Source organism: Mustela putorius, unplaced genomic scaffold, assembly GCF_011764305.1.
Source record: "Mustela putorius furo isolate JIRA1106 unplaced genomic scaffold, ASM1176430v1.1 tig00003853_pilon_pilon_pilon, whole genome shotgun sequence".
Classification (NCBI taxonomy): Eukaryota; Metazoa; Chordata; class Mammalia; order Carnivora; family Mustelidae; genus Mustela; species Mustela putorius.
In genome coordinates, this window is record NW_025422005.1 from 17,706,480 (window position 1) to 17,718,622 (window position 12,143).

General features: G+C 43.3%; 1 protein-coding gene across 2 annotated transcripts in view; it reads left to right on the forward strand.

The window, feature by feature from the left end:
* The first annotated feature begins 444 nt into the window (after positions 1-444).
* Positions 445-12,143, forward strand: part of RCAN3 (RCAN family member 3) — a 30,951-nt gene continuing 19,252 nt past the window's right edge. Inside the window, exons 1-2 of one of the 2 annotated variants that reach the window (XM_004741163.3) lie at positions 445-726; positions 9,001-9,249. In XM_004741163.3, coding sequence (XP_004741220.1) covers positions 9,055-9,249 — 195 coding nt within the window. In that variant the 5' untranslated portion in view covers positions 445-726; positions 9,001-9,054. Of the gene's footprint in view, positions 727-7,359; positions 7,488-9,000; positions 9,250-12,143 lie in introns of those variants that run through there. The other variant, XM_045063962.1, reaches the window with a different exon arrangement.

The following is a 12,143-nucleotide window of genomic DNA, read 5'->3' on the forward strand; positions in this document are numbered from 1 at the left end:
TCCTCGGGCAAGCCAGCCCGTCTGTAAAAGCTGGCTAATAATATCCGGTTCGCCGGTGACCGGGAGGTTAAACGAGGTAAAGCTCGCCAAGCACGCGGCACACTGTACATAGTCTAATACTCCCACTAACTCCTCTTGCGTCCGACACGGAGCCAACGGGAGAAGGAGAGAAACTATTTCTGGCCACGGTGGGAGACGAAAAGGGCGCCAAAGGCTCTGTCGTCGGGTGCTTAGAGGCCCGCTCTAGCAAAGCAGCCCCAGCGCCCCGCGGCCCGGGAATCAGCAACCCCAGCTGTGCCCTCCAAGTGCGCGCGCGCGCGGTCAGACCCCCGCCCCGCCCCCAAGGCCGCGCGCGAGGGGCGGGGCCGCTTCCTGCCGGCGTCCCGGCCCGGCGCGCCCCTGCCGGCCGCCGACCTCGGGCGCCTGCGCCGCGCGCGCTCCGCCGGGGGAGGGGGCGGAGCGGGGACGCGCGCGCGACGCCGGCAGCCCGGCTGGGCCCTGACGCCGCTCGCGCCCCCGGCGAGGCTGCGGCTCCCGCGAGCGTCGAGGGCGTGGCGGCGAGGCTGCGGGCGGCCGGAGCCGCGCGGACTGTGTCCCGGCTGCCGCCCGCCGCTGTCTCCCTGGTCCCCGCTCCTCGCGGCGGCCCGGCTCCCGCGTAGCCCGTCGGGCCGCCCGGGCCTCGCCCCTGCCCGCCTTCCCTCCTTCCTGCAGCGTCGGAGCGCGCAGGTGAGTCCCCTTCGCTGGGTGGGGCCGGCGCGCGGCTTCTCCCAGCCCCGTGTGCAGGCAGCACTGGGGAACGTGGGGGGCGCGGGGTGCGGAAAGTTAAAGGAAGAAAAATAGAAGGAAACAGTCCGCAGATATCCGAGAGAGGTGGGCGTTCCGGTGCCCCAGACCCCAGAGATGCTGCGCGACCAGGATCCTGCCCCTCTCGTGCCCAGCGTCTTCTCCCGCAGCTCTGGGGTGGTGCCTTGGAAAGCAGAACCAAGAAAATTGTTCTCTCCTGTCCACCGGCGGTTTTCTCGCAACAGTTCGCCTCTGAATAGCTCACAGGCCCATTTTGCCCCTTAAGGCAGGAAACAGGGACGGCCGGGAGTTCGAAGCCCCTCTCCGCCCCCTTGATAATGCACGACTAGCCTTCGCTTTACTAACTCGCTAACTTCGTGGAACTTGTCTGTCTGCTTCCATCTGCTGCCTGGACCGGTAGAGTGACAGTGGTCTGTTTGCAGGCAGCTCACTCCAGCTTCCGTGCAAAATCTGATCATCTCCTTTAGGGATTACGAATCTGGTGTAGGGAGCAGGTCAGACCCGTGTGTCCGGGACAAACCAGGATTCTTTGAAGTGATGTTTTAGTGTGTTGCTCAAAGCCAGAAATATTCTACCCCCCCGAACTGAAAATTACCTAGCACACCACATTATTTACACTTGTCATAGAATTCTCTGCATTTCATGGAAGTCTCTGATGTGCTCCTTGGTAAGGGAAGCAACTGACTTATTTGTAGCTGTAATTGCCTAGGATTCAGAATAATTTGAGACTATTTCATTAGCTCTGGTTCAATTTATTTAATTATAAAAAATACAACATGGAGACTCGGGGTATAGATTTTTGTGCCTCACACAAATTTGTACTTTTTGGCAGGGACTTTCTGTTGGTCTTGAGGAATTTCTAATGGAGGAAGAAAGGCTTGAGGACTGCACCCCTTCTTTAGCGGTGCCATCAGCTTTACGTTTAACTGCCTCCGCAAACCTTTTCTTTCCTGGCGTGGGAAGAGATTTCATTGCTTTTAGGGAAAACGAGATTTTTCCCATTATTGAGTTGTAACATTTGTAAAGCTTTTAAACATGTGGGATGTCAGGGGTTACAAATGAAAGCATATTTTGTATGGTGCCAGAGGATTTGTTGGTTGAAAGACTTATTAAGCAAAACATCGTGATCAACAGTGTGATTTGGAAAGGCATTAGGCTGAAGCCTGTGAAATAACAGAAGGTCTAAAGTTCAATACCATTTGTTATTTAGACTCCCCCAAAGCCCCCAGAAGGTGGGTGTCAGACAGTAGATCTCCCCTCTTCCTCTAGAATGTAGAGGTTATAGTGAGGGAAAATGCATTATATACAGCAAAATAGCATCAGCTTTTTATATCTCTACCTTAATAGGTCTTTAAAACCTATTATTTTCATATGATCTCACAGTTGATTCTTTTGCTGTTGTTTGTTTCTGTTCTGTCTCTCACACTAAGAAATACCACTATTCCTGGTGGAGCACTGAAGCTCAATGATTATAACAGGACCAATTCTAAATTATCTGTGAAAAGAGGGCATAGGTCATCAAAACATAAAAATTACAGAAATCTGATTTTCACCTACTTTAGTTTTGCATCAGTTTTCTTTTCCTTTTTCTTTTCTTTTTTTCCCACAACCACTAAAAAGCAGTAAAAGTCTACCTAGAAGTGGTAAATGAGGAGGGAATAGAAGTTGGAGACTTACATGATAGCTCAGGGCCCCCAAATTGACAATTCTGAGGGTTTCTTTGATAAAAGAAATTTAGTCCAAATTCTAATTTTGAGGTTTTTAAAAAGAATTTAGTAGTTCAACAACATCTATAAGTATTGTCCTTATTTTATATATGAGAGAACAAGTAAGAAGCCAGTAATGACTTACTGCAAGGTTATTTTTCAGGCATGTGTAGAGATGGAAAGGGAATACTTGTCTGTTTCCAGTATTGGTCAGTCTCATTTTGAAAACATCAAAAGATAATAAAGTGCATCTAGCTAAGGCATTTTAAAAGTTAACCAAGTTGATAAGTGTACTATTTTGAAAAATTATTTTAAAAAAATCCTGGAAGAGGAGGAACTTACCTTTTCCTGATCAAAACTTAAAATACGAAGTCAAATGCACGTGCCTGATGTTTTGTCTTGATGGATTACTTGTGTCACAAGGCTTGTAGTAGAGCAGATGGTCACCAGTTTTCCACTCATTTGATATTTCCATGAAGAAACAATTTGCCAGAAGCCAGCCACAGCTACAGTTGCCCTGAGATGATGCTAAACCCTGATTAGCACAGCCCTTTGCTTACAGAAACTGGAGGATATTGGTTCAGCCTTTTCTGTTAAACCAAGGTTTGACCTTATAATAGTTGGAGTGGGATAGAGTTTGCAACAACTCCAGGACCAACAACATAAAAACAATGTAGTTTTGTAACTTTCTCCTTTGTCTTAATAAAACCAAGCTACTACCAGGGAAGTCACCTTATAGGATGATTTCTTTACAGATGTGCTAAGATTGTCATGTCCACTGGTTGATTTTGATCAGCTCTCTTTTTCTGTTCAAATCTATCTGCAGTTATGATGTCAGAAAATTATGAAGTGGTTGATGGTGTTGTCTTGGGCTGTATCCAAAAAAGTGCCCTGGTTTGCCTTCAGCAAGTTCAGCAAGAGAACTGTCATCTGAAAGATAATATCTCTGATATTGTGGGCACTGAATTACAACACAAAATTCCATGAAGCCCATAAAAAAGGCACTGTGGCCCTTTTTTTTTTTTTTTTTTTCCCAGCTGGCTGTCTGTTTTTAAATTTTAAATGTGTTCTTCCTGGAGCCCTATTACTACTGCCAGGGGTTGTTCTGAGCCTGTTTCATTGTCCATTTGCCACTGAACAGTTTTCTTGAAATGATACAAAGTATTTATTTTATCTTTTGTAGCCTTTTTGTTGCTTGGAATTAAATTATTTGGTTATGTATTTTTCTTACTTTATTGTTTTAATATCTGTTCCACTGATGGTTCTTGGCATCCTTTCAACCCAACAATGCCCTGACGTACATTGTGCCTGTGTAAAAATAATGGTTGAGCACTAACTGTATGCAAAGCATTGTTCTGAGCACTTAGCATTTAATCTTTCTGACATCCTGATTGGGTAAGGATTATTATTTTATAATTCTGTTTTACAGTTGAGGAAACAGGAAGGGAAGCAAAATAATTTGCCTAATATAGAGTACTGGGGGAGCCAGAGTTTGAATCTAGAAAATTAATAATGGAGCCTGACTCTTCCTGAGATATACTTAACGACTGTTCAAACTTGTTTGCAGTTACTATGATAAATTATCAATCCATCCTTTTTTTAAAATTATTATTATTTTTATTTATTTATTTATTTTTAGAGAGGGAACGAAGGAGAGAGCACAGGGAGGGGCAGAGAGAGAGAAAGAAAGAGAGAGAGACTCTTAAGCAAGCTCCATACCTAACACAGAGCTGATGCAGGGCTTGATCTCCTGACACTGAGATCATGCTCCCAGTCGAATCTAGAGTCGGATGCTTAACCAACTGAGCCACCCAGGCACCCCAAAATTCAGTCTTTTAAATGTATAAGTGAAAAAAATGTAGCAATACTATAAAGGTTATTTAAATCTCTTGGGACAGGGCACCTGGGTGGCTCAGTGGGTTAAGCCTCTGCCTTCGGCTCAGGTCATGGTCTCAGGGTCCTGGGATGGAGCCCCACATTGGGCTCTCTGCTCAGTGGGGAGCCTGCTTGTGATTTCTCTCTGTCAAATAAACAAAATCTTAAAAAAAAAAAAATCTTTGGGACAAAAGACAGATTATTTAACAATAACCCAAAAAATTTGAAGAGAATAACCATAAAGACATTATTTGGATAGCTGACAAAATTTATATATAGATGCTGATTTAGGTAACAGTATTACCAGTGTCTGTGGATTGTGTAAGAAAATGGTCTTGTTCTTACATAGTGAAATACTTAAGAGTAAAGACAGCACATTTGTCTTACATTCAGTGGTTCAGGGGGAAAAGTATATGTTTAGAAATAGAATGATTTTAAAAATGGGCATAGATTAATTAATCGGTAACTCTGGGTAAAGAGTGTACAGGAATTCCTTGTAGTATTCTTACTTTTCTTTTTGAAATTTTTTCAAAAGAAAGTTACCTCAAAGTGTAGGTAGAAAACAGGAAATGAAGGTGTAATATTCTAAGAATTTTTTTTTAAGTCATGTGAGGGATTGTTTCCTGTGCTCTGATTTTCTTTTTCTTTTTTTTTTTTTTTTACCCCTTTTTAGGGGTTGGAGGAAGGATCTTGAAACAAACAAACAAAAAAATCTTATCAAAATTTGGTTGATTTTTTCATATTTCCAAATCTAGACATGCACTGCTCTCCAGCTTTCCAGCCTACAAATTACCAGGCAGAGTATTTTCTTCACCTCTTTAATGGATTGAGAGTAGGGCGAGATTAAAAATATTAGTGCCTCTATAAGAGATAAGATATAAAGACAGTCTACTTTTAGTGGTATTAAAAGTTAAACTGAGTTGGTTATATCATTTTCCTGCCTGAAGGCCTTCATTGGCATGCTGACATTGACCAGTTTTTATATCAGGACTCTGTAACTCTACTTTCAAGGAACTTGGTCCACACCCCCTTTTTAACTCTATGTCATGCCACCCCACAAATACGGTAGGTACCCTGTGGCCACCGTATTTGTGGGGTGGCATGACACAGAGTTAAAAAGGGGGCGTGGACCAAGCTCCTTGAAAGTAGAGTTACAGAGTAACTCTATCAGATCTCTGTGCATGCCAATCTGTCCTGTCTTTGTCCATGAACTGTTAGCTTTGCCTGGAATGCACCCCATCATTTTTCTGATGAAATTCTGTTCATCTTTTAAGTGTGTCCATAACATTCATGGGGAAACTAAATTTTCCGGGGCGTCTGGGTGTCTCAGTTGGCTAAGTGTCTGTCTTCAGCTTGGGTCATGATCCCAGGGTCCTAGGGTAGAGACCTACATCAGGCTCCCTGCTCAGTGGGGAGTCTGCTTCTCCCTCGGTCCCTTCCTCCCCCTCACTTGGGTTCTCTGTCTCACATAAATAACTTAAATCTAAAAAAAAAAAAAAATTTTTTTTTTCTTCATCTGTGCTGCCATATCACCGGGGTAAACGAAGTGCTATCTGCTTTCACTCAGCAGTCCTTACTAAGCATATACTGTGAGCCTGAAACTGTGCCAGGGACTCAGGATTCAAAGTCGCTGCCGGTCTGGTAGCTGGGAGTGATTTGTGAATAAGTATTTAATAGAGTAGTGAACAAAGTGCTCAGAGAGCTATGAACGCTAAGTGACAGCTTGGTTTCAAAGAAAAGATGACAGTGAAAACTCCAGTGAGATACCATCCTCCCCTACCCCCCCCCCCCGCCCGCCCACCAGGCCCCTTTCCAGATTGGAGATTTCTGGCACAGTCATCTAATTAGAGGTATAATGTTTAAAATTATGGCAGTACCTGTTTGCTACCCAGGCAGATATGTATAATCGAAAGCCGGAAAGACAGTTCTGGAACTCAGGAGAGGGAGGTTGAGTCTGAATACATGAATCATACAGACCAGTGATTTTCGGTATGTGTAGGCCGGAAAGAGCTAGGAGCAGACCAGAATCTCTTGGGGTTGTGTACTTTTTCCAGGCTCTCCCCTCCCCTTCATTGCCCCAGATTCTGCTCTTGCCCTGGTGACAGCCTTCCCAGCTTACAGTTGACTGTGGAGAGTGAAAGGCAGCCTCAGCCCCGTGCGGGGTGTGTGTGTGTGTGTGTGTGTGTGTGTACCTTAGGGTAAGCAGGAGACACAGCTGAGCAGCCCAGGTGGTTAAGTGGTTAAATACTGGAGTGTGGGTGAAACCGCCCAAGAAGAATCAGAGGAAGGAAGGGGATGAAACCTCAAAGAGCCCAAGTGAAGAGGGTAGGTGGAGACCCAGGAGCCATCGACAAAGAGCGGGGGAGGAGGGAGCGCCAGGAAGGCAGAGGCCCCGCCAGGTTGCAGGGTGAGTGGGTGGGCAGCAGGGCCTGGTGCCGCAGACGCAGGCCTGTGAGGGCAGGGTCAGCCCGACGACAGTGGTAGAAGCCCGGTGGCACCGTTTGCCGGTGACCATGGTTGAGCAACAACCAGCAGAAGGGGAATTGGTAGGAAAGGTGAAGGAGAGGCAGGTGGAGAGGTAGATGGAGGGGCAGGTAGAATCCACAAGGAAAGGTGTTGCTTTTTATTTTTTTTTAAGATTGGGTGGGTGGGGGTGGGAAATCTTAAATAGGTGTTTTCGCTGAGGAAAAGGAACAGATGGAGAAGGAGAAATTGAAAGTATAGGAGCTAATTCGTGGACCAGTTAGGAGCAGTTAGCATTGTGGAGGAGAAGAAATTCTGCTTTGGTGGGAGCTCCTTGAGGATAAGAACTATTTCTTACTCATCTAATATCCCTAATAATACCTGTCATACAATGGGCATTCAGAAAATATTTAATTTTTTTATTTTCTCTCTCTTTTTTTTTTAAAGATTTTTATTTATTTATTTGACCCAGAGTGACAGCCAGAGAGGGAACACAAGCAGGGGGAGTGGGAGCGGGAGAAGCAGGCTTCCCACTGAGCAAGGAGCCTGATGCGGAGCTTGATCCCAGGACCCTGGGAACATGACCTGAGCCGAAGGCTGATGCTTAGCCGACTGAGCCCCCCTCATTTTAATAAATGAGTAAGGATTTTACTTTTGGGGATTAGTCTTTCCTGATGGGTGTAGCAGAATAATGAAAAGATTAAAAAAAACTCTGCTGTTTTTAGCCTATCATTAACATCTGTCATGTACTCTGTATAAGCAATATATTTACAGCATTTTCTTCTTTGAAATAACATGGGAGATCACAAATGAAGTAGTATTAAACTACTAGTAAACTACTAGTAATCATGACTACTTAATTTTTCTGTGCCTGATTGGTATTTCTTAAATTCCATTTCGGCATATTGAAATATGTTATGGGGGCACCTGGGTGGCTTAGTGGGTTAATTAAGCCTCTGCCTTCGGCTCAGGTTATGATCTCAGGGTGCTGGGATCGAGCCCCGCATTGGGCTCTCTGCTCAGCAGGGAGCCTGCTTCTCCCCTCTCTCTGTGCCTGTTGCTCTGCCTACTTGTGATCTCTGTGTCAAATAAACAAAATCTTAAAAAAAAATTAAATTTAAAAAAAAGAAAAGAAATATGTTATGCTCAAGGCACTGTGCTTGGAGTTCATCAGAAGAGACAGACGTGCACATAAGGTCCATAGAAGACAGACTCTGTTCCATTATTTAACAAAGGGACACTATCAGCTCAGTGCCTTGGAGTTAAAATTATTCATTTTTAAAAACTCAGAAAAAGGACATCTCTTTGATTATTGTCTGTGTCAGATTTTGCCTTTTTAAAATATTTCTTTTTTGTTGTTTAATTTATTTATTTCAGAGGGGCAGAGGGAGAGGAAGAGAGAGAATCTTCAGCAGGCTCCACACCCAGCACGGAGCCTGAGGCAGAGCTCTATCTCACCATGATCTCACTGAGATCATGACCTGAGCCGAAATTAGAAATTAAGTGTCAGACCCTTAACCGACTGAGCCACCCAGGCATCCTAAACATTTCTAATATTAACAAGGACCTACTTTATATAGAACTTCTGGTTCTGTTAAACTTAATTCTTCAGAAGTACAGTCAAAAAGAACAGACTGGTTAAGAAAGGTGAAGTCATGTCATTGCAGACAGATTTCACGGTGCAGATGGTGAATGAATCGTGTGGGTTTTTAAACGCTGCCAGTTTCAGTGTTGTAGACCAAAAACCCAAAACAAATATGTGAAGACAGTTCTGGTTCACATTTTCCTTCCTACTGCTTGTAAACCAGTGTACAGATTCACTCATTTTGTATTGCCCCCGCCTCCCCTTTTTTTCCCCCCAATTCCACTAGAAAACTTTTTGCCTTTTTTTGGTCATATGTCATTGCCAGTGAAATATGCAAGATAAAATATGCTAAGCAAAGTAGAACATAAACAGAGTAGAACATGTAGAATTTGTGAGGACTGTAATGAATTGATTTAAAACTCTGCTTTATCTTTGCTGAACAAGATTGCTTCCGTTGATGAATTGCTGTCTTAAGAATTGACTGAAACAGTATTTGGCCTTCCCAATCTTATCTTTATGCTTTTTTTTTTTTTTTTTTTTTTTTTTTTTTTTTTTTTTTAACACCAGATGCCTTATAGACACCTTAGGACTTTAAAAACGAAGACCTGCTGTTAGGGGATAATGCTGGGGGACACTATGAAATCTTGGAATGATAGCCAGTCAGATCTCTGTAGCAGTGACCAAGAAGAGGAAGAAGAGATGGTTTTTGGTGAAAATGAAGATGATTTGGAAGAGATGATGGATTTCAGTGATCTGCCTACCTCACTTTTTGCTTGCAGCGTCCACGAAGCAGTGTTTGAGGTGCAACAGCAGAAGGTAGGCACGCTTCCTGCCTTCCCCTGCATGTGGTAGTGGGTTCAGTGGGGCCTCAGGGAAAGAGCAGATCGCTGCTCTGCATTTGCCGAGTTCGTTCCTGGCCCGTGACATGTACGAAAAGCACGCATCAACCCTTAGACATGGCTGCAGCATTTTTAATTGTATTTTATGAGCGCCCTGGTCTGCAAGACATAGGAAATATTTCAAAATTAGTCCTTCTCCCACAACTACTTTGAGAAGCACTGGTTTATAGTGAACTCTGAACCAGGTCTTATGAAGTCCTGATTCATTCACTCAATTCATTTATTCATTTTTTGAGCCTGTGATTAAGGAAAAGCTAGTGATTTTTATTCTGGCTTCCTATTACTTGGGAGTAAATTCATACAAGCCAGAAGTATTTTAAGCTTTTTTCTGAGGCTGATTACATAATTAGGATTATTTATAAATTCATTGTAACAGAATTGTTAGCATTTCTTATATTACTTTGTACAGTTTGGGGAAAAATGACTGAGTTTATTTTTTAAAGGCTACTCTCCTTTAGTTCATTCATTATTTACCTGGAAAGAGAGGTTTTGTGTGTGGCTTTTTTTTTTTTTTTTTTTTTTCCATCATGACCTCACAAAAGCCTATAGGTCTCAGTCGTACCAAAGTAAATATTCTTGTCATTGGTAGAAATTTTGCATGTGCTGACATTTTTTTCTCAACATACGAGCCCTTTAATTTAATGTCTGTGCACCCAGAGAATTTTCCTTCCAGTGACTTTCTTGGAGAGAACTTCATATGGTTTGACTCACTACGCACTCAAGTGCGCAAGGCACTGTGCCACTTGCTTCCAGAGATAGAGTAGGAATAGAAACAGCTTCTGCCTCGGACTGTGTACAGCCCTGCCCAGGAGATAATAAGCAATTCGGCATAAGATGGAACACTAGTGGCTTTCGAGGCACTGAGTACCTTGAGGTGTCAGAGGACAGGAGGACAGCCAGCTGGAGGGAAGATCTTCCAAGGAGATGGCATTGGAGAAGAGCGGAGCGAGCCAGGGAGGAGGTTAGCAGGGAAGGGAAGGGGAATTCTGGCCAGAGGGAACAGGACGAGCCCACGAGCTGACTCCAGGAAGTATGAACACTTCAGGGAGGAGCTCTTGTGGCAGGTGCACAGGTGAGACGCAGCCAAGGTGAAGTTAAATCCAGCTGGAAAGGTGAGCGTGGGACGTCCTGCAACGTTCAAGGGGCTTGCCCTTCTTTGGGAAATAGTCTTCTGAGCAAAGGGGTGATCAGAAGTACGTTTTAGGAATGTCTGTGGACAACGTGTGAAGACCAGGGCAGCAGAGGTGGAAGAAGAGCCCGAAGGGAGGGGCCCCGGTTAAGAAGGGCGGGGTAGAGCGAGGGGCCACCGCCAGTTTTGTACCTTTCAGCTTTGTTTTCGTTTCTTTCTCAAGCTCAGCCATGATGCAGACTGTTTGAAATCATCCTTCCTAGTTTTCTCAAAAGTTTTAAGAGCTCTGCATTTTTGTATAATAATTACATAAACCTTGTTGTTTATTTGTGATCCATAAAAGACCCACACATATTACTAGCTTTATCTTAAAATTATAATCTAAGGATTCATTCAAAAAACCTCACAATCATATCCGTTCCAACTTCTTTTTTTTTTCTTTTTTTAAGTGTAAACTAGGAAGTTTTTTTTTTTTTTAACTTGCCAAAGTGGTGAGTTCTTGTTGATTTATTTTCATTTGAAAAACCATTCGGGATTATATCTAACCTAAATTAAATGGGAAGTCGTATCATTAGAAATTCTAGGAGCAGTTCAGTCAGTGGACTTCCTTTTAGATACGGTTCTTAGTCATGGTAAATTTTGTATAAAAGCCTTACTGGTAATATCTGCAGCTGCAGAATATTAGTTTATAACTGGAAGTTTCTCCCTTTTGGCCACTTTTGCCCATTTGCCACCCCATTTTCTCATTCCTCTGGCAACTACCAGTCTCTTCTCTGTACCTATGAGTTCATTTTGTTTGTTTTGTTTTTTGAATCCCCGACCTTAAAGAGATCACATGGTAGTTGCCTTTTTCTGTCTGACTTATTTCACTTAACAAAATGCCCTCGGGGTCCATACATGTTGTCCTAAAGGGCAAGATTTCTTTTTTTTTAACAGCTGAATAACACTCCCTTGTGTGCCTCTGTGTGCGTGTGTGTGTGTGTGTGTATGTACAAGCACACACACACACCACATTTTCTTTATCCGTTCATCCGTCAATGGACACTGAGGCTGTTTCCATGTCTTTGCTATTGTATATAATACTGCAGTAAACATGGGGGTGCAGATACCTTTTCAAGTTTGTGTTTCTGGTTTCTTGGGATAAATACCCGGAAGTGGAATTGCTGGATCATTTTAATTTTTTGAGGCGCCTCCATACCATTTTGCACAGTGTCTACACCAATTTACATTCCCACCAGTAGTGCACAAGGGTTCCCTTCTCTCCACATCCTCGCCAACACTTATCTCCTCTCTTTTTGACACTATCAGGTGTGAGAGTGATATCCTCTGGTTTTATCTGCATTTCCCTGATGATTAGTGATGTTGAGCATCTTTTTGCATACCTGTTGGGCATTTGTTTGTCTTCTTTGGAAAAAAATGGCTATTCAGATCTCCTGCCCATTTTCCAAATCAGATTGTGTGGGGTTTTTCTATTCAGTTTATGAGTTTCTTTATATATTTTGGGTGTTAGCTCCTTAACCAGATACATGACTTGCAACTAGTTTTCCCTGTTCAGTAGGTCACCTTTTCATTTTGTCAGTTTCCTCTGCTGTGCAGAAGTGTTTCAGTTTGATGTAGTCCTGCTTATTTTTGTTTTGTTCCTTTTGGTTTTGGTGTCAGATTAAAAAAAAAATCATTGCCAG